Source organism: Aquarana catesbeiana, linkage group LG05, assembly GCF_042186555.1.
Source record: "Aquarana catesbeiana isolate 2022-GZ linkage group LG05, ASM4218655v1, whole genome shotgun sequence".
Lineage (NCBI taxonomy): Eukaryota > Metazoa > Chordata > Amphibia > Anura > Ranidae > Aquarana > Aquarana catesbeiana.
In genome coordinates, this window is record NC_133328.1 from 567670465 (window position 1) to 567696765 (window position 26301).

The 26301-nt window shown below is 41.7% G+C and overlaps 2 protein-coding genes across 2 annotated transcripts in view; one reads left to right on the forward strand and one right to left on the reverse strand.

The window, feature by feature from the left end:
* The window catches only part of LOC141145365 (RING finger protein 151-like), a 65768-nt gene extending 59786 nt beyond the window's left edge, over positions 1-5982 (forward strand). Inside the window, exons 5-6 of the mRNA XM_073631976.1 lie at positions 46-166; positions 3687-5982. Of these exons, the coding sequence (XP_073488077.1) occupies positions 46-166; positions 3687-3920 (355 nt within the window). The 3' untranslated portion in view covers positions 3921-5982. The remainder of the gene's footprint in view (positions 1-45; positions 167-3686) is intronic.
* Positions 5983-8141: 2159 nt separating this feature from the next.
* The window catches only part of VIRMA (vir like m6A methyltransferase associated), a 67577-nt gene continuing 49417 nt past the window's right edge, over positions 8142-26301 (reverse strand). The window contains exons 20-24 of the mRNA XM_073631975.1: positions 24552-24648; positions 19288-19451; positions 12416-12747; positions 12119-12259; positions 8142-8554 (exon numbers count right to left, since the gene is read on the reverse strand). Of these exons, the coding sequence (XP_073488076.1) occupies positions 8400-8554; positions 12119-12259; positions 12416-12747; positions 19288-19451; positions 24552-24648 (889 nt within the window). The 3' untranslated portion in view covers positions 8142-8399. The remainder of the gene's footprint in view (positions 8555-12118; positions 12260-12415; positions 12748-19287; positions 19452-24551; positions 24649-26301) is intronic.

Genomic DNA, 26301 nt, shown 5'->3' on the forward strand with positions numbered 1-26301 from the left:
ATTTGTGTACCACTCCTAGTACTCCAATGATGTTGCTTTTTCTAGGTCTGAAATGATCTGCAGAGTTGAGGAAACAAAGCGGGAGATGGAATCCAGGCTTGACTCACAGAGAAGACACATGGTGCAGAAAGAGAGTGTTTTACAGGGTGAAATTGAAGAGCTCAAGGTAAGTTTCCATGTCATACTAATTTTAGAGAACATGAAATCTTTGAATGGAGAAATGTGTCATATAGAGAAACTTCTGGGGTGAAAGCTTTTCAATTCACACCAGCCAAAGTATGGCCTCTATATTAGATGTTAGACCTTGGGGGAAATTGACTTGTACACCTTCAGCATTATAGGGTTTACAGAATCTACGTTGGCCCTGCTCTCAGAACCTTTCAGCAGCCAGGTCAATAAAGCCAGCAACTGAGAAGTGGGATAACAGATTGGTCCATGGGACAGCAGAGTCCTGGGACACAGCGTGTCTTTGGGAATCCTTACTAGCCTGGTGTACAACACTCTCCTTGGCCACTCCAGAGATTTGAGGATGCCGCCTACCTAGATCCTGCGAGGCAGATAAGACAGTAGCACCTTTGTTTTGGGTACTGTAAAAAGTTTTGAATGAAACCCCTGACACTTTTACTGCATAACCTAGGGCACTGATACCTTGGTCCAATAGCCGGGAGAGGGCTCAGTGAAGGTCATCAAGGTGTTGCAGGGACACTGGGAGGAAGCCATAAAATGAGGAGGGGACAGGGAAGGAAACTTTAAACCCCAAGTCACCACTTCTTGCACCAGGCATGCAAGACTTCCGAAACTCTGCAAATGCTAGAAGGTATCTAGGTTCACCTTCAAGCCAAAAAGAGGTTTTTGGCAGAGATGGTGCACCAGACTTGAAGCTGAGGGGCTTCAATGGCCATGTTCCTTGATTGGTTGCTGTTCTACTTGTTTGTAAGTACGGTTGCAGTTTTTAAAGTGGTATTAAAACTCAAACTGTAAAATATTGCAGCTTTTAAATCACTAGATGTGATGGCTGCATTTGTTTTGTTTTTTTATTTTTAGGATTTTTTTCCCTCTGTTTTTACCAGGTGATCTAGCCAGTAGCACACTTCCTGTGGTTCCTAAACTCTGGTTTGAAGAGCAACAGAGTCACCTTTCGAAAGCAAAATTGTCAGTCTGGGGGAGGGTAATGTTAGATGCACTGGCAGATTTACATACACTAACAAACATTTTTTAAGTAGTTACAGCAACAGTTTTGTTCCTTTTGAGATACTCACATTAGAGCGAGTCTTCAGAGACAATGCAAGCCTACAGAGATACCATGGCTCTTGACCTGGAAAGGGCTCTACAGTAAAGGCTTAATTTAGAAGGCCCTCTAAACAGAACCTGGATTGCATCCCAGCACTTCCAGGTTTGTCCTAAGAAGGCTTCGTTCAGCAGGGATTGTGAGTGTGAGACCCAAATGCACCATCTGCTGGGAGAAAACTGTGATTGTCAGCTATACTAGTAGAGACTCCATGACTATTGAAGTCAATTTGAATCCAATATAGAGTTGAAGAATTACTAGGATTAAGTCTAGTAATTAGCGGAGCTGAAGAAAGACATCTGTCTTTCGAGGACACTAAGAAATTGAAGCAGGCTGGTCTTGGGAGGTGTTATACCCTGTAGGGCTGGCCTACAGTGTCAAATCCTCTTGTAGGCTGTATTATTACAGAATATTTCAAAAGTCCTGTGTCACTCACCAGACTCAGAATTGCAAGTCCTGTTGATGGGACAAAGCTCCATCACTTTTGAGGATATCAATTTTAAACACTCTTGGGGCTTACTGAATCCAATAACGGGAGTCACTTTTTACCCCTTTATTTAAGCACCATTAATTTCCAAAAGCCGCCCCCCTAGTTTGCATGTGGGGATGCATGCGCCGGACTCATAGGTTTCTATGAGTTTTTTATATTTGATTTTCAAGCCCCATGATAAGAACCTGAAGAATTGGCTTGAAGAATGGCAGGATCGGAGCTCAGAACACTGCGCCCTGAACCCGCCCACTTGTGACACTAGCAAATCCTCCCCCCTTCACAAAAAAGTTTAGCACCAGCCGCCGCTGTTCATTTCTTTGAAATAACAACTACAGTGCCTTGAAAAATATTCATCAAATATTCACACCCCTTGAAATTTTCCACATTTTCTCATGTTACAACCAAAAACGTAAATGTATTTTATTGGGATTTTATGTGATAGACCAACACAAAGTGGCACATAATTGTGAAGTGGAAGAAAAACGATAAATGGTTTTAAAATTTTTTTTTCAAATATCTGAAAAGTGTGGCATGCAATTGTATTCAGCCCCCTTTACTCCAATACCCCTAACTAAAATCTAGTGGAACCAATTGCCTTCAGAATTCACCTAATTAGTAATTAGTACACATAGTCCACCTATGTGTAATTTAACCTTGTGAAGCCCTTAGAGGTTTGTTAGAGAACCTCAGTGAACAAACAGCATCATGAAGGCCAAGGATAAAGTTGTGGAGAAGTTTAAATCGGGGCTAGGTTATAAGAAAAAAAAAATATCCCACGCTTTGAACATCTCACGGAGCATTGTTCAATCCATCTTCTAAAAACAGAAAGAGTATGGCACAACTGCAAACCTACAAAGACATGGCCATATACCTAAACTGACAAGCCAGGCAGGGAGAGCACTAATCAGAGAAGGAGCCAAAAGGCCCATAGTAACTTTGGAGGAGCTGCAGAGATCCACAGCTAAGGTAGGAGAATCTGTCCACAGGACAACTAATACTAATGCACACCACAAATTTGGCCTTTTTGAAAGAGTGGCAAGAAGAAAACCATTGTTGAAAGAAAAAGCCATGGAGTTTGAGAGGTCCTAAAAGCAAAATGCTATGTGTGGCGGAAAACTAACGCTGCACATCACCCTGAACACACCATCCCCACCGTGAAACATGGTGGTGATAACGTCATGTTGTAGGGATGCTTTTCTTCAGCAGGGACAGGGAAGCTGGTCAGAGTTGATGGGAAGATGGATGGAGCCAAATACAGGGCAATCTTAGAAGAAAACCTGTTAGAGTCTGCAAAAGACTTGAGAATGGGGCGGAGGTTCACCTTCCAGCAGGACGATGACTCTAAACATACAGCCAGAGCCACAATGGAATGGTATAGATCAAAGCATATTCATGTGTTTAAAGGGCCCAGTCAAAGTCCAGACCTAAATCTAATTGAGAATCTGTGGTATCTAATCTGACAGAGCTTGAACTATTTTGCAAAGAAGAACGGGTAAAAATGTCTCTCTAGATGTGCAAAGCTGGTAGAGACATTCCCAAAAAGACTTGCAGCTGTAATTGCAGTGAAAGGTGGTTCTAGGAAGTATTGACTCAGGGGGGCTGAATACAAATGCACGTCACACTTTTCAGATATTTGTATAAAATTTTGAAAACCATTTATCATTTTCCTTCCACTTCAGAATTATGTGCCACTTTGTGTTGGTCTATCACAGAAAATCCCAATAAAATACATTAACATTTTTGGTCGTATGAATACTTTTTCAAGGCACTGTATAGCAAAAAAAAACCCACTATTGGTTGCAAGGGATTTCTCTAGCTCTGCTTTGAAGCTATTACCAGTGCAATCTGCCTTTAATGCTGTATGTAAAGTTACAGAAGAGTATGTCACATTGTGATTTGTCTTGGCAGAGTCAGATGTCACGAATGATGTCCGATGTGCGGACTCTTATGGCTTCAGAAAGACAACATCGGCAGGACTTGGAACAAGCAGACCTGGAGAAACGGGAACTGATGGAACTTCTTAAAGGTTTACAGCGCGAGTGCAGATCAAAAAATGATGATGCCAAAAAAACATCTAACAGCCGCCCACTAACACGCTTAGAAAGTATAAAGAGAAAACCCAGAGAAGTCACTGTTATCTAAATTTCTGAACATGCTGTATGGTTAAAAAAGGTTTATAAAATTCAACCCTTTAGCCTAAAGTGAAGATATCCATTCTGCACGTGCATTTGGATTACACAAGACCGTAATGGGTGTTAAGTGATAAATCGCAATCGCACTAAGATTAGATGACATTGCCTAAAATCATTATATTACAAATGATAAATGAAATTGCCAATATAATTAGGAAGTACTGTACAGTATATTCATAAAATAGTAACACACAATTGATTCTTTTTTTTTAGCTGCTATAGGGGTGAAGGCAGAAAATAGGATTACCGTTATACTCTTGAAGCATTTTATGCCAATATTTAAAAAAAAATTGAAGTGAAACACTGGAAAATCATCTGAATAGACAAATGAAGTACATAAGTTTACTATTTAACCTGCCAAAAAAAATATGAATTTCTTATACAGGATACACTGTCTGGATGTGCAGTGTGGTTTCAATCAAAATAGTACATATATACGTGCATGTATTTCAACTGTGCATTTAGCCGTTTGTCTGGAGTTATATTTTGAAGCTTCATACTTTTTCATCATCAGATTACATAATAAGGAGCCAGTTTATTGCAAAAACTTTGTTTCAAACTACTTGGTACAAGATAGAAAACCTAGGCTGAAAGAATTACCAAGACTTCTATTGTAGTCCTCTGCTTCTGAAAGTTCTAGTTGTCTGGCTGTCATGCTGGGAAAAAGGAGATCTGAGACAGTAATGGCTGCATGCCTGTTCCAGAAGTACCTAAGGCTACTTTCACATTGGGGCGGGGAGAGCGTCAGCAATAAAACACCGCTGGTTTTAGCAGCGCATTTCGGACGTTAGCAGGGCGCTTTTAACCCCCCCCCGCTAGTGGCCGAAGAAGGGGTTAATACCGCCCGTGTAGCGTCACTGCTGAATCCCTTTGCAGGCGCTTCCCATTCATTTCAATGGGCAGGGTGGTTTAGGAGTGGTGTATACATCGCTCCCAAACCATCCCAAAGATGTTGCTTGCAGGACTTTTTCTAGTGTCCGGCAAGCGCACCGCCCCAGTGTGAAAGCACTCGGGCTTTCACAATGGAGTGAAAGGAGAGCCGCTTTGCGGATGCCATTTTTAGCGCTAAAACGCCTCTAAAGGGCCTCAGTGCGAAAGGGGTCTTAGTCAGGGGATCAGATATAGGCTAGGTTCACACTAGTGCAGCTGTGACTTTATCTGATTTTCCGTGCAATTTTATAGTGGTTTTTTAACATGTTTTTGATACTTTGTTTGTAGAAGGAGACCGGATTTTATACACAAAACTCTGCCATAAAAGATTAATGTACATACCGTTTACACGTTTTTGGTGCATTTTCATTGAAGTCTATGGGACCAAAATTATACTGAAATTGCATCAAAGTAGCACATGTACCTTTTCCAAAATTGCGCTGCACTGCATTGACGAGAACGGGCACCATTGAAAATAATGTGATTTCCACTGTCATGCAATTCTGTGCTACTGAGTTCGTATCTGAAATCGCACTAGTGTGAACCAGACCATACAGTAACTGCCAGACAATTAGCATTTTCAGAAGGTCAGTAATGTCAAGTGCCATATTTCTCTTGGCACGGACTTCCTTTAAAGGAATTTGGGTTTCTAATTGATCCTAAGCAAGAAGGATGTTGTTAACATCATTGCTGCTTGGATGGAAAATCTTTAATAGATCTGCAATAAACCTAAAGGGCCAGTTCACACCAGATGCAGTTCCGTGCACTTTTTTTCTGCACTAAAAAAATGCATGCCCAGTGATTTCCATGTATTCCAATGACTAGTTCACACCAATGCAGTCAGCTCCATGTCAGTTTCTGCACCGGAAACTGACTGCACTGGTGTGAAGTAGAGCCTTTGGAATACATGGAAATCACTGGGCATGTATTTTTAGGGCCAGTTCACACCACAAAAATGCACTCTGGATATGTTCTGGATCAGTTTTTGCTTACAGTTCACACCACATGCAGTTCCAGTGCGTTTTTGATAAAATTTGCTAGTTTCCAGTACAGTTCTGTGCAGAAAAAATGCAGCACGCTCTTTTTTTCTGCACCGGAATCTGACTGCACTGCTGTGACCTAGAGCCATTGGAATACATGGAAAACACTGCATGCATTTTTAGCGCAGAAAAAAAGCACACGGAACTGCATCTGGTGTGAACTAGCACTAGGCTGGGTTCAGGCCTATGCATTCATACGCATCAAGGCAAGTTAAAAGCAGAAGTAAACCCACTGATTTAACGGTTTCAGAAAACAGTTACATTCCCGGCATGCCAGGATTGCTAACTGTCACATTTGCTTGTGCTGTCAAACCATCCAATGGCTGGTGTCATAACTGATCACATGTGCAGCATTATGACAGTTGAAGATCAAACACAGGAATAGATGGCAGCTTCCTTGGCTGAAAACGATGGGAGGGTTTACTTCCACTTTAAAGCGGAACTAAACTCATCAATTTAACCGTTTCAAAAAACAGTTACATTCCAGCACATGCCAAACTGTCAAACCATCAAATTACTTTAATGGGGACAACCCAAAATTTGGGGTTTTCTATTACTTTCACGTTCAATGATAGTGGTAAACAGGACAAATAGAGAGGGTGAATCTCCCTAATGGGGGAACAGACTGCAATAAAAACTGGCAAGTGTTCTAATCCCTCTGCTCTCTAGCCAAAACTAAAAAAAATGTTTTCCGTATTCTGGAAAAAAAAAAAAAAAAAAAAAAAACACGGTTGACCCTGCTGCTCTCTATCTTCACCTTCTGTTAATGTCCCCACTTTAGCTGGGTATTTTGCAGAGCAGTGTTGACAACTACTGCACATGCTCAGTTATCACTATAATTCTACCCTGTGAATTTCCTCCCCATAACATAACATCTGAGCAGACCATGTGCCTATAGAGTCACACATGTGGCCTTATACACACTCCCTCCTCCATGCCCACTAACCAGCTAAACACAATGCGTGTGGGACATTACATGTAGATTAATGGAGGCTTCACCTCACTCTTATTCTAAGACACAGGCTTGAGGAGCGTGACACAGCCTGTGACTGGCAGAAATCCGCCCACATGTTATTTCCACAGAATAATAACGATTTAAAATTTTAAATATAAATTTGACAATTTAAAACAGTTTGTTGAAAATAAAAAACAGCCTTTGGAATACAGATTAAAAATAATTAATATCAAGATGTGACCAGCAGCAGAAGACTAGAAGCTCCTCCTGCTTGTTTCCCTGGAGACAGGGTGGGAAAGATCTGGGTCATGTGACAACTGTCAGCTGTATATCGATTAGGAAAAAAGTTTTAGTTGTATGTTAAAGTGATACTAAACCCACAATTTAATTTACATTGTCCCTTCTATTTCTGTATATGGATGATGGCACTAATTGTTTTAATAAAAAATTAAAAAAAAATGTAAGTACCTTTTTCCTAATTGATTGTTTTATTTTCAACAAACTGTTTTAAATTGTCAAATTTATATTTGAAATTAAATCTTTATTATTCTGTGGAAATAACATGTTGTGGGCGGATTTCTGCCAGTCACAGGCTGTGTCACGCTCCTCCAGCCTGTGTCTTAGAATAAGAGTGAGGTGAAGCCTCCATTAATCTACATGTAATTTCCTACACACATTGTGTTTAGCTGGTTAGTGGGCATGGAGGAGGGAGTGCGTTGTGTATAAGGCCACATGTGTGACTCTATAGGCACATGGTCTGCTCAGATGTTAGGTTATGGGGAGGAAATTCACAGGGTAGAATTAGTGTTAACTGAGCATGTGCACTAGCTGCCAACACTGCTCTGCAAAATACCCAGCTACAGTGGGGACATTAACAGAAGGCGAAGATAGAGAGCAGCAGGGTCAACCGTGTTTTTTTTCCAGAATACAGAAAACGAATCCCATAGTAACGGAGTATGAACAGCACGTAATACAACATTTATTGTGTTTTTATGATGTTGGTTTAGTGACACTTAAACATTTAGATTATAATTCAAATAGTGGATGGAGGAGTGAGCAGCAGGAAAAATCGAGTGTTTTCAACCTTCTTTTACAGGTGACTTTTGTATAGCAACAGTCATTTTAAAATAATTTTCTCAACATGACAGCCAAGTAACTAGTATTTTGAAGTTGAGTTCATTGATGGCATCCTACACACAGTATGTCTCATGATAGGTCACGTGTCACAGACAAAAATGAATATCAATTGTGGATTTAGAATTTTATTAAAAAATGCTCCAAAAGAAAAAGACAAAAACACAGAAAAAATTACTATACTGTACATAAAAATAAAATGTTTTACACTTTGACTGAGCATTTGTATCAAAATAATTCTGCTTTCTTCAGCTCCACTAAGCAAGATGCCACAGTATCAAATCACTTTGCCCATTGGTCCATCAGTGCTGCATGTGCCAACAATCTCAGAAAATATTCACATATATAAAGATGTCCAGCAGATTTCCTCCTATCTGGTGAAGGAGCGTACGTGACGTCCTCTGCTGCCATTTCCCCCCAAAAACTTTCCACGGGAAGGGTTTCCACCGCCTGCTGCGTTGACCCAGGATGGGCCTAGCCCCCCACGGCCCCTGGTGGCTCTTTCACGTGGATTTGGACGGTATCCTATTGGAAGAGAAATACAACTGTCAGTGTTCAGTGTAAGGATGCATGATTATAAATGTGAAGTACTGGTTTATTTACAGTGAAATGTATTACTTTATTTCTGCCAAGCAGTGTGAAAAGCGAATAGAATTCTAGGATGCATTACTAGAGGGGTCACCAGCAGGAAAAAGGAGGTCCCGATTCCCCAATATAAATCTTTATATCACCAGAGGGGTCATCAGCAGAAGGAAGGGGGTCCTGATTCCCCTATATAAATCTTTGCAGTGCCTTAAAAAAATAAGTATTCATAAAAATTTTCCACATTTTGTCATGTTACAACCAAAAACGTAAATGTATTTTATTGGGATTTTATGTGATAGACCAACACAAAGTGGCACAGAACTGTGAAGTGGAAGGAAAATGATAAATGGTTTTCAAAATTTTTACAAATAAAGATCTGAAAAGAGTATTATTTGTAGAACCACCTTTTGCTGCATTTACAGCTGCAAGTCTTTTTGGGGATGTCTCCACCAGCTTTGCACATCTACAGAGTGAACTTTTTGCCCATTCTTATTTGCAAAATAGCTCAAGCTCTGTCAGATTGGATGGAGAGCGTCTGAACAGCAATATTCAAGTGTTGCCACAGATTCTCAATTGGATTTAGGTCTGGACTTTGACTGGGCCATTCTAACACATGAATATGCATTGATCTAAACCATTCCACTGTAGCTCTGGCTGCATGTTTAAGGTCGTTGTTCTGCTGGATGGTGAACCTCTGCTCCAGTCTCAAGTCTTTTGCAGACTTTTCAGTGTTAGTTTTCCGCTACAGATAGAGTTTTGCTTTTAGGCCAAAAAGTTCAATTTTGGTCTCATCTGACCAAAACACCTTCTTCCACATGTTTGTGGTGTCCCCCAACTGGCTTCTGACAAACTGCAAACAGGACTTATTGCTTTCTTCTTGCCACTCTTCCATAAAGGCCAGATTTGTGGCGTGCACGACTAGTAGTTGTCCTGTGGACAGATTCTCCCACCTGAGCTGTGAATCTCTGCAGCTCCTCCAGTTAATATGGCTGCTTCTTTGCATAATGTTCTCCTTGCCCGGCTTGTCAGTTTAGGTGGACGGCCATGTCTTGGTAGGTTTTCAGTTGTGCCATACTCTTTCCATTTTCATATGATGGACTGAACAGTGCTCTGCGAGATGTTCAAAGCTTGGGATATTTTTTTATAACCTAATCCTGCTTTAAACTTCTCCACAACTGTATCCCTGACCTGTCTGGTGTGTTCCTTGGCTTTCATGTGTTACTTGGTTAAGGTTTTCTAATACACCTCTGAGGGCTTCACAGAACAGCTGTATTTATACTGAGAGCAAATTACACACAGGTGGACTTTATATAATAATTAGGTGACTTCTGAAGGCAATTGGTTCCACTAGATTTTAGTTAGGGTTATCAGAGTAAAGGGGGCTGAATACAAATGCACGCCACACTTTAAAGATATTTGTAAAAGAAAAAAAAAAATTGAAAACCATTTATCATTTTCCTACCACTTCACAAATATGTGCCACTTTGAATTGGTCTATCACATAAAATCCCAATAAAATAAATTTACATTTTTGGTCGTAACATGACAAAATGTGGAAAATTTCAAGGGGTGTGAATACTTTTTCAAGGCACTGTATAGGAGAAATATCTCTGGCATCAATGTTCTATGATAATAGACGGGAGGTAAGCAGCAAGTGAAATCAAATCTTCTAAGCTGCATACTTGTTCTGAATCACAATCTTATCACAATAGCCAAATGGTCAGCATTCTAGCCAGGCAACTTGACAGCAAAGGGTTGCATAATAATTTACACCATGGACAGTCTTCTTGTGGCTCCAATGATCAATGGTGGAATTTAGGGGTAGGCACACCTTTGAGCAGCTGGGAGAAAAGACTGATCCAAGTTTTCTAGCAACAACTACAACACAGAATTGTGAAACAAAGTATGATAAACCTTTGAGCAGTAACAGACATGATTATAGATGACAATAAAAAAGGGGCCACACAGCTGGGAAATGTAACAGAGCCAGTAAAACCATTAACCAAGAGATTAAAGTGGAACATGCTGCAGCCAAAAGCAGTATCTTCTGTGGCTCCCACATCCACCTGTTAAAATCATGTGAATGTACGTAGCCAAAGACCAGGTTGAGCCACTGACACTTGATGATGAATAGTCCAAGCTACTCCTGGCAGAGTGTGCTTTTGCCCAAAAAAGGCAGAGCCTTGCCCTTAAGCCAGAGGCTTGAGTAAATGACTAATCGGAACCACCATGAATAGTTGTTTAGATGCCGTCTGACCATTCCTGGGGCCTTCTGGCACAACACACACACGTCTGAGTGCCTGATATGTGCAGAAAAACTTAAATTCTGACAGCCAGAACCACATTCTAAATGTGAAGAGCTATCTCTTTTGGGGACTGTGCAGTAGGAAAAAAGGAGGGAAAGAATGACCTGATTCAAAAGAAAACTTTTTCATCCAAAACAGTAAAAATAAAAAATAAAAAAAAAAGGAAATTCTTTCCCCGGAGATCCTTCGGATGTATTGGTCAGCTGCTTAACACAGCATTCCTGGCTTTGGCAACCAACACCTGCAGGCTGCTGTCAGACATCCAACCTTCACCTATCACGGTGGGATTTGTCACCAAGGACTCAATCCTCCTTTCTTTCTGGGTCCACTGCCTTGGGCCTGTACAGTGAGGGAAAATAGTATTTTGAATGATCATACCTTTGTCAGTGGGCAAATGTACAAAATCAGCAGGGGATCAAATACTTTTTTACCTCACTGTATAGCACCCTGCGGAAAAATGCCTTGGTCAGTTGAAACTGCACCGGGTTCCATAACACAGGGTCAAGTGCCAAAAGGTCGCATTACAGGCAATCCTCGCCGAGTCTTCCATCTCCCCAATGAGGCTCGGGTACCATCCATTTTAGTTTGCAGCCAACTGAGCGGATCCAATTATCAGGTCTCTTGATTCCCATTAGAACGGTTTCAAGACCTCAGTAATCTCAGAGAGAGCTAAATTTCAGTGACCATTCCCTTCAAGACACTGGCGAAAAATCTGAGGAGCTTCCTGTATGGAAGGGGTTATATAGGGGAAGACTCCATTTGATTAGTCGGCCGGTGTCCATTCAACTATAGGTGGCGCATAACCCAGTTAGTCATGATTATAGCATGCTCTGTTTCCCGTGACGTACGATAAAGAAAATACTTTACAATGTCTATAGTCTAAGCACAGATGCAGTTTAAGGCAGCCCATTTAACTAGTATTTGCACGGTCCTTTCAGATACAGTGCACTACAATCTATGGTAGTGCATATCACGTGTTGCAGTGTAGTAAAAAGTTCAATCTTACAAAACAAAAAGAAGCAGTAACAGCTATTACAACTGGGATGGTATACACCAATACGAAGTTAATCAAGTGTCTGTTCTACTCTATCCTTTAGCTTTAGTAAGACTCATGTATAGGTCCAAAGATGGGCAATCAGTAAGCTCTCCTACTACTGGAACAAGGTTCAATAATTTATGGGCGACAGTGACTACTAACCTGCAGAACTCTGTCTCAGAGGGGGCAATGGTCCTCTGTCAAAGTTGCTTTGCGCTCCTCGGCTTTCCACATAGGTGGCTCTGGGAGCCGTTTGGGCAGGCCAGTTTATGACCCGGACTCCTTCACGGCGACTGTAGTTTACTGCAAAACAAAACAGACATCTTAAGAAAACAGACTATACTGTACCAAATAATAAAATGCCATTGTTCTACCTTTATCAGTCTATTTATCAAGGATAAATTATCAATGCTATTCAACATTAATAAGAGTACTTTCTATGTATGGCCTAAGACCTACCTTTAGGAGCAGGTGGTGTAAAGAATCTGCTCTGGCTATGGAAAGCCCCTCTGCCACCACGATTACCTGGAAAACCACCTCTTGATGACACTTTTTGAGTTGCTTTTGGCGGCCGCTTCGTAGGCTGGATTCCAACTGGAGGAACCACTTCTTTTCTTTCAGCTGCCACAAAATCGTCCACGTGCATAGAGGGTGGGCGGCTTGTATTTTGTTTTCTCTGACGAAAGAGGTCATGTGGGCGAAGACCCTGTCCAAAGCCACCCCTTCCCCTCCCACGAGGAAGAGGCACAAAGTGGGCTCTCTTTGCTGGCTCAATATATTCAGACTTGCCACTGTGAAGACAGATGACAGAATATTCATCAGCAGTTTTCAAACATTTCTTTATTCTCTAAGTGTGCTTACTTTTTTGACATGCATTTTTCCTTTCTCTCAGAGAACATAATTTTGATCACTGTTTGTTTAAAAATTTAAAGAGAAGCTAAAAGGCAACACATAAAGTAAACCAGTGAATGTAATACAAGATGCATTGTAATCGCAATAAAAACAAAGTGCGTTAAAAAAACAAATTTCCCTTAAAGCAGTGGTAGGCAATCTTTTGAGCCTTTTCAAAGAAATTGAGCGTACTGATTTAATAACAAAAAACTTCACACTGTCAACTTCACACTCTCAATCACGAATTTTTTTTTTTATAAAGTAAATGCTGTAAACTACTTAAGTAATAGTGACAAATTAACATCCTGCACTCTCACGCCTCAGATCAGTCCCAATTCCTGTACCTCCAGTTCTCAGATCAGTCCCAATTCCTACACCCACACCTCAAATCACTGTACCCCCCCCCTGTTTTCACCACTGTAACCCTGCACATCTGCCCCACCTCGGTAACCCCCTGTTCTTCTGTCAAACTACTGTAACCCCCTGCACATATACCCCACCACTGTACCACCCTGCTCTTCTGTCCCCAACTGTAACCCCCTGCACATTTGCCCCACAGCCATATCCCCATGCTCTTCTGTCTCATCTGTCCTAACACTGAACCCATCTGCACCTCTGCCTGACCACTGTACGTTCTGCACATCTCTCACCTCTGTACCCCTGCTCATCTGTCCCGCCTCTGTTCCCCCCTGCTCATCTGTCCCACCAATGCACCTCCTTTCACATCTGCCCCACCGATTACCCCCCTGCTCATCTGTCCCACCACTGTAACCCCCTGTTTATCTTCTCATATTACTGTACCTCCCTGCTCTTCCTGTCTCACCACAGAATCCCCTTCTCATCTCATCCACCACTGTACTCCCTTAGAAAGTGCGGCGCTGAGCACCGCAACAAAAGTTGGGTGTGATTTTAATTGCGCTGAACAATGGCTGTGGCTTCAAGGGACACAGAGTGCAGGGGTTCATTAGTGACGCAAAGGTTCAGGAATAAGTGACAAAGTTCAGGAGTCAGGTGTAAGTGATGCTGAGTTCAGAGGAGATGATACTGAGGTTGGTAGTAGTAGAGTATGCAGAGCTGATTGGTCAGTAGACACACACTATATATATATATATATATATATATATATATATATATATATATATATATATATATATATATATATATATATATATATATATATATATATATATATATATATATAATTTTTCAACAAAGTTCCCAGAAGTTCAACAGTAATTCCACAAACTGTCACGTTGTTGTGGTTTTCTCAAATCGCAGTGAAATCCCTTCTGAGATTGGTAGTGGCACCCAAGCGAGTCATCTTCCTCCAGATGGTGGGCGGGGCTAGCAGGACTGTGGTTGGCTTTAGCAGTGGCCAATCACAGTATTCCTGTTTCTGGAAACAGGGACTGCCCCCCTAGCAGAACTGCACCCAATCTTTTCCACATCACAAGAGCCGACGATCGCAGCTACAGCAAAGTTTGAGAATAAAACAATGCTTCCCATCTTTTACAATGTGTGGGGGCACAGTGCCTCCCCCTCAGTGCATGTGTGGGAATTCTGAGATTGGAATGCATTAGGCGGCAGAGGTTGTGTCTCACTGACACTTCTCTGCACTGCTTTCCTGATGGGGAGGGAGTCGAGTGCCGGCAAAAGAGGCTTCGTGTGCCGCTTGTGGCACCTGTGCCGGAGGTTGCCTACCCCTGCCTTAAAGGATAAGTTCACCTTTCCAAACATATTTAGCGTGTAACAGAACATGTTCAGCATCAGCCCTCTTACCACCTTCCTCCTTGTGACAGCGAGCCGGGGATCTTCTCCCCACACTCACTGTCAAATTTCAAAGAGTGCCGCTGTGTGGGTGGAGATTCAAAGATCCCTGTGAGTGAACTTAATCCTTAAACTCACAACTTTTCAGGGTTCTCCCACTGCTTCTAGAGGTGACTGCAGACACTACATGCTATACATCCCTCTAAAGTGTGGATGAAGGTGCAATTGGCTCAAAGAGAAGAGCAATGTTGGGATCATGAAACAGGCTCAGTTGAGATGGTAGGGATGCCACCAACTCCTACCGTCTCCTGATTGTAAACAGGGACAGTGCTATCACAGTACTAGGGTGCTGCCAGATTAGAGTTGGGGGCCACAATTTCCAGCAGTACCTTGCCTTAGCACAGTTTTACAAATATTTGCAAATACAGTAAAACCTTGGTTTGAGAGTAAATTGGTTTGAGAGTGTTTTGCAAGACCAGCAAAATTTTTAAATACATTTTGACTTGATATACATGTAGCGTCACGTGACAATTGAGCATAAAAGAGAAGAGATGGTCCTCCAATATGGTTACATTTAATAGAGGTACAACATTTAGCAACTTACATGGTTAATGATTAAATCAGGCATATCCAAGTATGCAGGCATCCGGGGTAAAGCTGTCCACATAGACCATCCTCCGCACCACCACTGACGTTATCCCTTCCACACTATGCTCCACGAGCGCTTCCAGCCTCGCTTTCAGATCGCTCTTCTGAAGGGTAGACTTCCCGGTCACGATTGCAGACTGATAGCGGTGAGAGCCGGCAGTGCGGAGGACGGCCTATGGACAGCTTTACCCTGGATGCTTGCCTGTTTTAATCAAGCATGTGAGTTACTAAGTGTTGTACCGTCATGAAATTTAAACATATTGCAAACACTAATATGCGCCTCTCTTCTCTTTTATACTCTGTAGCTCCTGTTGGATTTTGCTTCTAATCCCCTTGTGGAGGCTTCCATTTGTGGATGGACTTTTTATGGTTGCACAACCTACCACATTGCTATAATCTTTTTATATGGACCATATAAACTGAAGGACTTATGAATAAATGGTTGTGGAACAAATCATTTTAGTTTCCATTATTTCTTATGGGGAAATTAGTTTTTGATATACGAGTGCTTTGGATTACAAGCATGTTTCCAGAACTAATTATGCTCGCAATCCAAGGTTTTACTGTATATGGAACAAAATCCTCTTAAATGCAAACTATTTAAATGGTTTAAACTCTGTTTTGTGCTAACTAGCTGGTAAGTGTCCTGATGAATTATTGTTCAGCGAATTGCACTGTCCACACGCATCTTAATTTCAATAGGTATAAACTGATCTAAACAATTGCCATTTTTACTTTGCTTGTTGAATTTGGTGCAGATACACACTGAAGCTCTCCTGTCATTGAGAAAGTCTGTGCTTCTGGTGTGCATCTACACCTTTGAAGAGGAAAGGGCTACCTGCAAGTAATACAAACATGCTCTCAATGTATGTGTACACATCTATATATATATATATATATATATATATATATATATATATATATATATATATATATATATATATATATATATATATATATATATAAAAAAAGGCGAGGAACGATGCTTAGATGCAAAAAGTGTCCTTTTACTGAAAATCCTTCATTACATAATTCAATTGCAGACAAGCAAGCCACTGTACAGTTCCGAGCGCAACTCGCTCTTCGTCAGGCTTTTCTGGCTGTGTGTATATACACACACGGAAAGTATTCAGACCCCCTTAAATTGTTCACTCTGTTATCTTGCAGCCATTTGCTAAAATCAATTATATATCCCCATACGTCCCCATATATATTGGGGACGGAAAGTTTTCAAACCCCCTTAAAATTTTCCACTCTGTTATATTGCAGCCATTTGCTAAAATCATTTAAGTTAATTTTTTTTCCTCATTAATGTACACACAGCACCCCATATTGACAGAAAAACACAGAATTGTCGACATTTTTGCAGATTTATTAAAAAAGAAACACTGAAATATCACATGGTCCTAAGTATTCAGACCCTTTGCTGTGACACTCATATTTAACTCAGGTGCTGTCCATTTCTTCTGATCATCCTTGAGATGGTTCTACACCTTCATTTGAGTCCAGCTCTGTTTGATTATACTGATTAGACTTGATTAGGAAAGCCACACACCTATCTATATAAGACCTTACAGCTCACAGTGCATGTCAGAGAAAATGAGAATCATGAGGTCAAAGGAACTGCCTAAAGAGCTCAGAGACAGAATTGTTGCAAGGCACAGATCTGGCCAAGGTTACAAAAAAAATTTCTGCTGCACTTAAGGTTCTTAAGAGCACAGTGGCCTCCATAATCCTTAAATGGAAGACGTTTGGGACGACCAGAACCCTTCCTAGAGCTGGCCGTCCGGCCAAACTGAGCTATCAGGGGAGAAGAGCCTTGGTGAGAGAGGTAAAGAAGAACCCAAAAGATCACTGTGGCTGAGCTCCAGAGATACAGTTGGGAGATGGGAGAAAGTTGTAGAAAGTCAACCATCACTGCAGCCCTCCACCAGTCGGGGCTTTATGGCAGAGTGGCCCGACGGAAGCCTCTCCTCAGTGCAAGACACATGAAAGCCTGCATGGAGTTTGCTAAAAAACACCTGAAGGACTCCAAGATGGTGAGAAATAAGATTCTCTGGTCTGATGAGACCAAGATAGAACATTTTGGCCTTAATTCTAAGTAGTATGTGTGGAGAAAACCAGGCACTGCTCATCACCAGTCCAATACAGTCCCAACAGCGAAGCATGGTGGTGGCAGCATCATGCTGTGGGAGTGTTTTTCAGCTGCAGGGACAGGACAACTGGTTGCAATCGAGGGAAAGATGAATGCGGCCAAGTACAGGGATATCCTGGACGAAAACCTTCTCCAGAGTGCTCAGGACCTCAGACTGGATCAAAGGTTTACCTTCCAACAAGACAATGACCCTAAGCACACAGCTAAAATAATGAAGGAGTGGCTTCAGAACAACTCCGTGACTGTACTTGAATGGCCCAGCCAGAGCCCTGACTTAAACCCATTTGAGCATCTCTGGAGAGACCTAAAAATGGCTGTCCACCAACGTTTACCATCCAGCCTGACAGAAATAGAGAGGATCTGCAAGGAGGAATGGCAGAGGATCCCCAAATCCAGGTGTGAAAAACTTGTTGCATCTTTCCCAAAAAGACTCATGGCTGTATTAGATCAAAAGGGTGCTTCTACTAAATACTGAGCAAAGGGTCTGAATACTTAGGACCATGTGATATTTCAGTTTTTCTTTTTTAATAAATCTGCAAAAATGTCAACAATTCTGTGTTTTTCTGTCAATATGGGGTGCTGTGTGTACATTAATGAGGAAAAAAAAAATGAACTTAAATGATTTTAGCAAATGGCTGCAATATAACAAAGCGTGAAAAATGTAAGGGGGTCTGAAAACTTTCCGCCCCCACTGTGTGTGTGTGATAGATAGAGAGAGATAGATATATATATATATATATACACATACACATACACATACACACACATACATACACACACATACATACACACAGTGCCTTGAAAAAGTATTCAAATTTGAAATTTTCCACATTTTGTCATGTTGCAACCAAAAACGTAAATGTATTTTACTGGGATTTTATGTGATAGACCAGACACAAAAGTGGCACATAATTGTGAAGTGGAGGGAAAATGATAAATGGTTTTCAAATTTTTTTACAAATACAAATGTGAAACGTGTGGCGTGCATTTGTATTCAGCCCTCCTGAGTCAATACTTTGTAGAATCACCTTTCACTCACTGCAATTACAGCTGCAAGTCTTTTTGGGGATGTCTCTACCAGCTTTGCACATCTAGAGAGGGACATTTTTGCCCATTCTTCTTTGCAAAATAGCTCAAGCTCTGTCGGATTGGAGCATCTGAACAGCAATTTTGAAGTCTTGCCACAGATATTCTCAATTGGATTTACGTCTGGACTTTGACTGAGCCATTCTAATACATGAATATGCTTTGATCGAAACCATTCCATTGTAGCTCTGGCTATATGTTTAGGGTCGTTGTCCTGCTGGAAGGTGAACCTCTGCCCCAGTCTTCTTCACAGAACAGCTGTATTTATACAGAGATTAACTTACACACAGGTGGACTATTTACTAATTCGGTAACTTCGGAAGGCAATTGGTTCCACTAGATTTTAATTAGGAGTATCAGCTTAAAGGAGGCTGAATACAAATGCACGCCACACTTTTCAGATATTTATCATTTTCCTTCCACTTCACAATTATGTGCCACTTTGTGTTGGTTTAGCTCATAAAATCCCCCAAAAAATACATTTTCGTTTTTGGTTGTAACATGACAAAATGTGGAAAATTTCAAGAGGTAGGAATACTTATTCAAGCCACTGTATATGTACCAAGATGAGAACTCCGTTCAAGTTAGGGACCACGCTTTGCATAGGGCCCTTTGCACGGCAGCGTGGTTTCACATGTACCGTATTTACAAATGTATATAACAAAAGCTGTTTTTTTTAAAGAGTTTTTTTTTTTTAAAGAGTCTAGCTGGTAAGCTTGCAGGGAATAGTTTTTTGTATTCTATTCTACCGAGAAGCCTATTGTAGAGAACCACAGAAACTCACCTTGTAATGAAGGTCTCATGTTTGTGCTTTCCTAGTTTAAACCCTTTAGCGGTCTTTGTCCTTCCGGGTGACGATGGCTCCAACAAAAAGGATTTCTCCAGTTCCGCCTTTAAGTCAAAGTCACTGCAGCATTTGGCAGAAAGATCGATCAAATCAACTTTCATCTGTAAAAAAATATAATAAAATATAAAACGACAATACTAGACCGCAGAAGTAGATGAGATTTAACTTTCTTCATGAATAGCCTGAAATACTTTTGTGAACTTCACATTGTCCTTTTAGTTATAGTTTTACCTTTATGAGCTTACCACTTCAGCTTAACCACTTAAGGACCAGCCTCGTTTTGAGATTTTGGCGTTTACAAGTTTAAAACAGTTTTATTTTTTGCTAGAAAATGACTTAGAACCCCCAAACATTATATATTGTTTTTTTTCTAACACGCTAGAGAATAAAATGGTGGTCATTGCAATACTTTTTTTCACACCGTATTTGCGCAGCGGTCTTACAAGCGCACTTTTTTTGGAAAAAATTCACTTTTTTGAATAAAAAAAATAAGACAACAGTTAAGTTAGCCAAATTTTTTTTATATTGTGAAAGATAATGTTACGCCGAATAAATTGATACCCAACATGTCACGCTTCAAAATTGCACCCGCTCGTGGAATGGTGTCAAACTTTTACCCTTAAAAATCTCCATAGGCGACATTTAAAAAATTCCACAGGTTGCACGTTTTGAGTTACAGAGGAGGTCTAGGGCTAGAATTATTGCTCTCACTCTAACGATCGCGGCGATACCTCACGTGTGGTTTGACCACCAATTTCATATGCGGGCGCTACTCACGTATGCGTTCGCTTCTGCACGCGAGTTTGTCGGGACGGGGCGCTTTAAAAAAAATATTTTTTTTCTTATTTATTTTACTTGATTTTATTTTTTCACGGTTTAAAAAAAAAAAAAAAAATTGGGTCACTTTTATTCCTATTACAAGGAATGTAAACATTCCTTGTAATAGGAAAAAAGCATGACAGGTCCTCTTAAATATGAGATCTGGGGTCAAAAAGACCTAGTGTAGAGAACCCTCACTCGTCTCCATACACAGACAGATCCCGATTGCCCCTGCCGCTGGCTCCGGAAAGCGGCGGAGGGCGCGGGAAAGCGGCGGGTGGCACCTCTCCCGCCGCCAACGGTGTTCTCGTAGCAAATCTGCCGCAGAGACCACCATTATCGTAAACAGAACCGCCGGCTCTAAAGATGGATACCTCGGTTGTGGCAGCAGCTGCTGCCGTTACCGGGATATCCATCTTCAAACTGCCGACGTATATGTACATAAGCCGGTCGGTAAGTGGTCAAGTGTCGCAAGTCAGTGGGCCACATGAAGTAGGACCATGCCCGTTTAGCTGCCTGACCTCACACAATATCTCCTTAATTCCTGAGGGTGCACAATAAAGCCAAATGATGATTATAAATGTAGTGCCCTCCTCTAGTTATGCTACAAGGCTAAATTTGTTTTTGGCTTCACTGTAACCAGTGGTGCAGGAATTGATTGTTTTTTTTCTGGTCAAGGTTTCCTAGCTGGGTATTTAATTTCCTCCACCTGCTTCTGGAAGAGGCTATCAAACCCCACCAAGAACTACATGAAAACCTTTCAAAATAAGGATCCATTCTAAAAGTTATAATTTATAAGGTTGATTAACACTATAGATCAACCTTTCTCAACCACGGGATCAGGGGAGAGAAGTTTTTTTTTTTTTTTTTTTAACTTTGAACAGTATCTTTATTGTAACAAAAGTAACAATTTACAAATAGAATATATGCATAAGAAATGTCAAATATGCATTGACGATCTTACCAACGGTTATCTCTTAACCACTTGCCGACCGCCGCATGTACATATACTTCGACACAATGGCACGGACAGGCAAATGGGCGTACAGGTATGTCCCTTTAAATTTGCCGCTGTGTGGTCGGTGTGCGCCGGGCCGAGCGACCCTGCCGCGAGCCCTGAGGAACACCGGGGAAACGCTGATGTAAACAAGCATTTCCCCGTTCTGCCTAGTGACACTGATCACAGCTTCCTGTGATCGGGAGTGGTGATCAGTGTCGTGTCACACATAGCCCATCCCCCCCCACAGTTAGAACACATCCCTAGGACACACTTAACCCCTGCAGCGCCCCCTCCTGGTTAACCCCTTCACATTTACACAGTAATCAATGCATTTTTAATCGCACTGATCGCTGTATAAATGTGAATGGTCCCAAATAGCGCCAAAAGTGTCCGATCTGTCCGCCATAATGTTGCAGTCACAAAAAAAAAATAATAAATCGCTGATCGACGCCTTTACTAGTAAAAAAAAAAAAAAAAAAGTTTATAAAAATGGCATAAAACTATCCCCTAATTTGTAGACGCTATAACTTGTGCGCAAACCAATCAATAAACGCTTATTGCGATTTTTTTTACCAAAAATATGTAGAAGAATACGTATCGGCCTAAACTGAGGAAAAAAAAATAAAACAAACAATTTTTCTATATATTTTTTGGGGATATTTATTATAGCAAAAAGTAAAAAATATTGTTTTTCAAAATTGTCGCTTTTTTTGTTTATGGCGCAAAAAATAAAAACCGCAGAGGTGATCAAATACCACCAAAAGAAAGCTCTATTTGTGGGAAAAAAAAGGACATCAATTTTGTTTTGGAGCCATGTCGCACGACCACGCAATTGTCAGTTAAAGCGGCGCAGTGCCAAAAGTGCTGCAGTCCCCTCTCTCAGCGTGGCGCCACCATCTTGCCCCGGGGGGGGGGGAGGGGGGTCGTGGTCTAAAATCGGCGGTATTTATTTTGTTTTGCCGCTGCGTCCGTATTTTTTTTCTGCTTGGACATGATCCAGGGAGGGTCTGGCTGTAGGAATTGGGCAGTTTAGTGGCTATCAGGGTCTCAGGATTTTTGTTCCAGGATATGAAACCGGTGGAGCTCAGGTCACATCTCATGCCGCTCCAGGCCACGCCCCCCGAGAGAAGGGCTTTTGGATGAGCCTGATCTCCTGCCGAACTGTACATCGCACTGTGAGAAGCTCCATCAGCCTCAGCAAAGTGAAAGGAAAGGAAAGGGAGAGTGCTGTGCACTCTGCTTCCCCCTACAGTGCAGTACCTGACTGAATGAGAAGACTGGAAAGATACTGTGCTAGATTTGTTTTAAAAGGGATTCATACATATGTCTGTGTTTGTAAACGTGTGTGTAATTATATATATATATACATACATACATACACACAAATACATACGAGTACACCCCTCACATTTTTGTAAATATTTTATACTATCTTTTCATGTGACAACTCTGAATAAATTACACTTTGCTACAATGTAAAGTAGTGTACAGCTTGTATAACAGTGTAAATTTACCTCAAAATAACTCAAAACACAGCTATTAATGTCTAAACCACTGGCAACAACCGTGAGTACACTAAGTGAAAATGTCCAAAATGGGCCCAAAGTTCAATATTTTGAGTGGCCACCATTATTTTTAAGCACTGCCTTAACCCTCTTGGGCATGGAGTTCACCAGAGCTTCACAGGTTGCCACTGAAGTCCTTTTCCACTCCTCCATGACGACATCACGGAGCTGGTGGATGTTAGAGACCTTGAGCTCCTCCACCTTCTGTTTGAGGATGTCCCACAGATGCTCAATAGGGTTTAGGACTGGCGACATGCTTGGCCAGTCCATCACCTTTATCCTCAGCTTCTTTAGCAAGGCAATGGTCATCTTAGAGGTGTGTTTTGGGGTAGTTATGTTGGAATACTGCCCTGCGGCCCAGACTCCGAAGGGAGAGGAGTCATGCTCTGCGTCAGTAAGTCCAGAACATGTTGGCATTCATGGTTCCCTCAATGAACTGTGGCTCCCCAGTGCTGGCAGCACTCATGCAGCCCAAGACCATGACACTCCCACCACCATGCTTGACTGTAGGCAAAACACACTTGTCTTTGTACTCCTCACCTGGTTGCCGCCACAAACGCTTGACATCATCTGGACCAAATAAGTTTATCTTGGTCTCATCAGACCACAGGACATGGTTCCAGTTATCCATGTCCTTAGTCTGCTTGTCTTCAGCAAACTGTTTGTGGGCTTTCATGTGCATCATCTTTAGAAGAGGCTTCCTTCTGTGACGATAGCCATACAGACCAATTTGATGCAGTGTGCGGCGTATGGTCTAAGCATTGACAGGCTGCCCCCCACACCCCCCCATACCCCTTCAACCTCTGCAGCAATGCTGGCAGCACTCATACATCTATTTCCCAAAGACAATCTCTGGATATGACGCTGAGCACGTGCACACAACTTTGGCAAGGCCTGTTCTGAGTGGAGCCTGACCGTTCTGCAGCTCAGTTTCTGGGTGTCTGCAATCTTCTTATAGTCTAGGCCATCTTTATGTAGAGCAACGATTCTTTTTTTCAGATCCTCAAAGAGTTCTTTGCCATGAGGTGCCATGTTGAACTTCCAGTGACCAGTATGAGAGAGTGAGAGCGATAACACCAAATGTTTACACACCTGCTCCCCATTCACACCTTAGACCATGTAACACTAACAAGTCACATGACACTGGGGAGGGAAAATGGCTAATTGGGCCCATATGGACATTTTCACTTAGGGGTGTACTCACTTTTGTGTTTACACAGTTCTAGATACACTTTGCCATCGGGTTCTTTTAGAGTTTCTACTCGGAAGCTCATTTGTCCTTTCTGGATCTGTTCCCGCCCGAGTTCGGTTTCTCTAGGACAATCAGTTTCACTTACCCAGTCTGTCCCGAGACAGCAAATTTGTTTGAGAAAACGCGTCGACAAGTGCGCATGGAGGAATTGTAGACCTGACTTTTTGATATCTACTTACATTACTTTCTACATATCGATGAACTTATTCATTATGCTTGTATCCATGCTTCCATGTCTGTAAATTGGGTACCTGTCTTAAGACTACTGTTGAGTAGCGGGTGTTGTCAGTGATTTTATATTAGTGTATGGTTTTTAACATTGTAATAAAGATTATCTGCTTTTACATGTATTGCCTCATGTTGTGCCCACAAAATCCGCCTTTTTTTTTTTTTTTTTTTTTTTTTTTTTAGAGAGTATAGTTTACTCTCTTAATCCTTTTTTCCTAACACTGGGATGTTGTCATGGGGGGGTCCTCCTTCCTTTTATAGATTAATATAAAATAATTAGCAATATTGGAAAAGTGATGACTTCAAAATTTATACTAGAAAAAGGAAAGGTCAGTACCATGTCTAGGTCCAAATCTGCTTCCTCTGGCTGAAATGGTGGAAACGACAAAGACTTCAGCTGCTCGTCCATCACATCTGCTAAAACATACGCAGTCCTAGAAAATATCAGATTAATAGCGGTTTAGTAATGGTGCAGCTTCAAGTAAAGATGCTGCTGATTATGCCAAATCCTTGAAGACAACAGTCCAATCATAATTCAAATAGAACCCCTAAAGACTGGTTAAAAAAGACAGGCAAGTGTGTGTCACCATGGACAGGTAGTAATACATCTGCCCTGCTTAAACCAGACAGTTTAGTTGGAACCCAATCTAACCTAGTTTCCATTTTGGCCAATGTGGCACATGTAACGTAACAGCCACACACAGATCTGCCAGTAAGCTGAAAAATCTCTGTGCAAGCAAAGAAAAACGTTAGTGCTTGCACGTGCTAGTTATTGCTTGACAGGCTATGTGTTTTTAGGTTATGATGTAAACTAAATCTGAAACTCACATTTTACTGCATTTTAAGCAGAAATCCCATGGCACACCTATGTGCTGCAATCAAGTGTGTTTTTAGAAAGAAAGGCTCCACAGGCCCAACAACACTTATACATGTGTGCGACCAAGCATGCTGCAATGCACACAGAACAGTGCAAGACCCCATTCACACTTGGAAATAGGGTTGTTAGCGAATAGATGCAAGAGACCCAGTGAGGGTTTCTGGCGAGTAGCTGCGAGTGGAAGCCACAATGAAAGCAATTCGAGTGATGACCTGAAAATGATCGGCCTGGACGCAAACAGTCTGAGTCCAGTGAACGGGGCCAAAATCCAGCTGAAATCAACTTCTTAAAGCAGAGCTCCACCCAAAAGGGAAAGTGCCGCTTGTTTACACTCGACCCCCCCCCCCTCTCCAGGGCCACATTTGGCGCTTTTTGGGGGCAGCAGCGAGTACCTGGTTTCGATAGGTACCCGCTCTCACTTCTGATCCAGGTCTCAGGACGAAGCAGCTGAGTCAGAAGTTTGCCCCCCTCCTTCCCCCCGTAGTCTTCTGGGACACATCGCAGGTCCCAAAAAACTATGAGACCATTCACAAGGCACAGCGTGACTTGTGCATACACAGTAAGAAACAGGCTGTAAAGCGGCAAGGCTTCACTTCCTGTTTCCCTTACTAGAGATTGTGGCATCTGCACTTGAAGCCAATTGAAGAATCGGCTCGGGTGGGGAGATTGCGGGATCCCTGGACAGGTAAGTGTCCTTATATCAAAACTTGGCAAGCTACAGTATTTGTAGCTGCTGACTTAATTTTTTCTGAAGGAGCCTGAATCTCCTTTTTAATAACACTCAAGCTTCCTGCACCAGTACAGAAGTGGCGTGCGCCACATTAACAGAGCAGATAGACCTGTTTTCAAGTCTATTGGCGCAGTTTCTAATTCAGAGTGAAATACAAACTAGTACAAGTCTGCACCTGAATAACAGAGGGAATACGGCCATTTCCCACTGCCAAAGATTCCTACCAGGTTTAGTCTTGTTATAAGGGATGTGAGCTGTCAACAGACAGCTCACATCCCTCTCTCAGCCTGTACATTGATCACACACGAGCAAAGACTACACAGGGTTAACAAACCCCCCTTTCTGCTCAGAGATGAGCAGGGGAAGGAGACGGCTGTGAGATCAGAGCATGCAGCTCAATTCTCTGTGCCTGTCACTCATTATAAACAAAGGGGCTTGCACCAGTGTTTTTTTTATTCAGGAGTATCATCTGCTCCATTT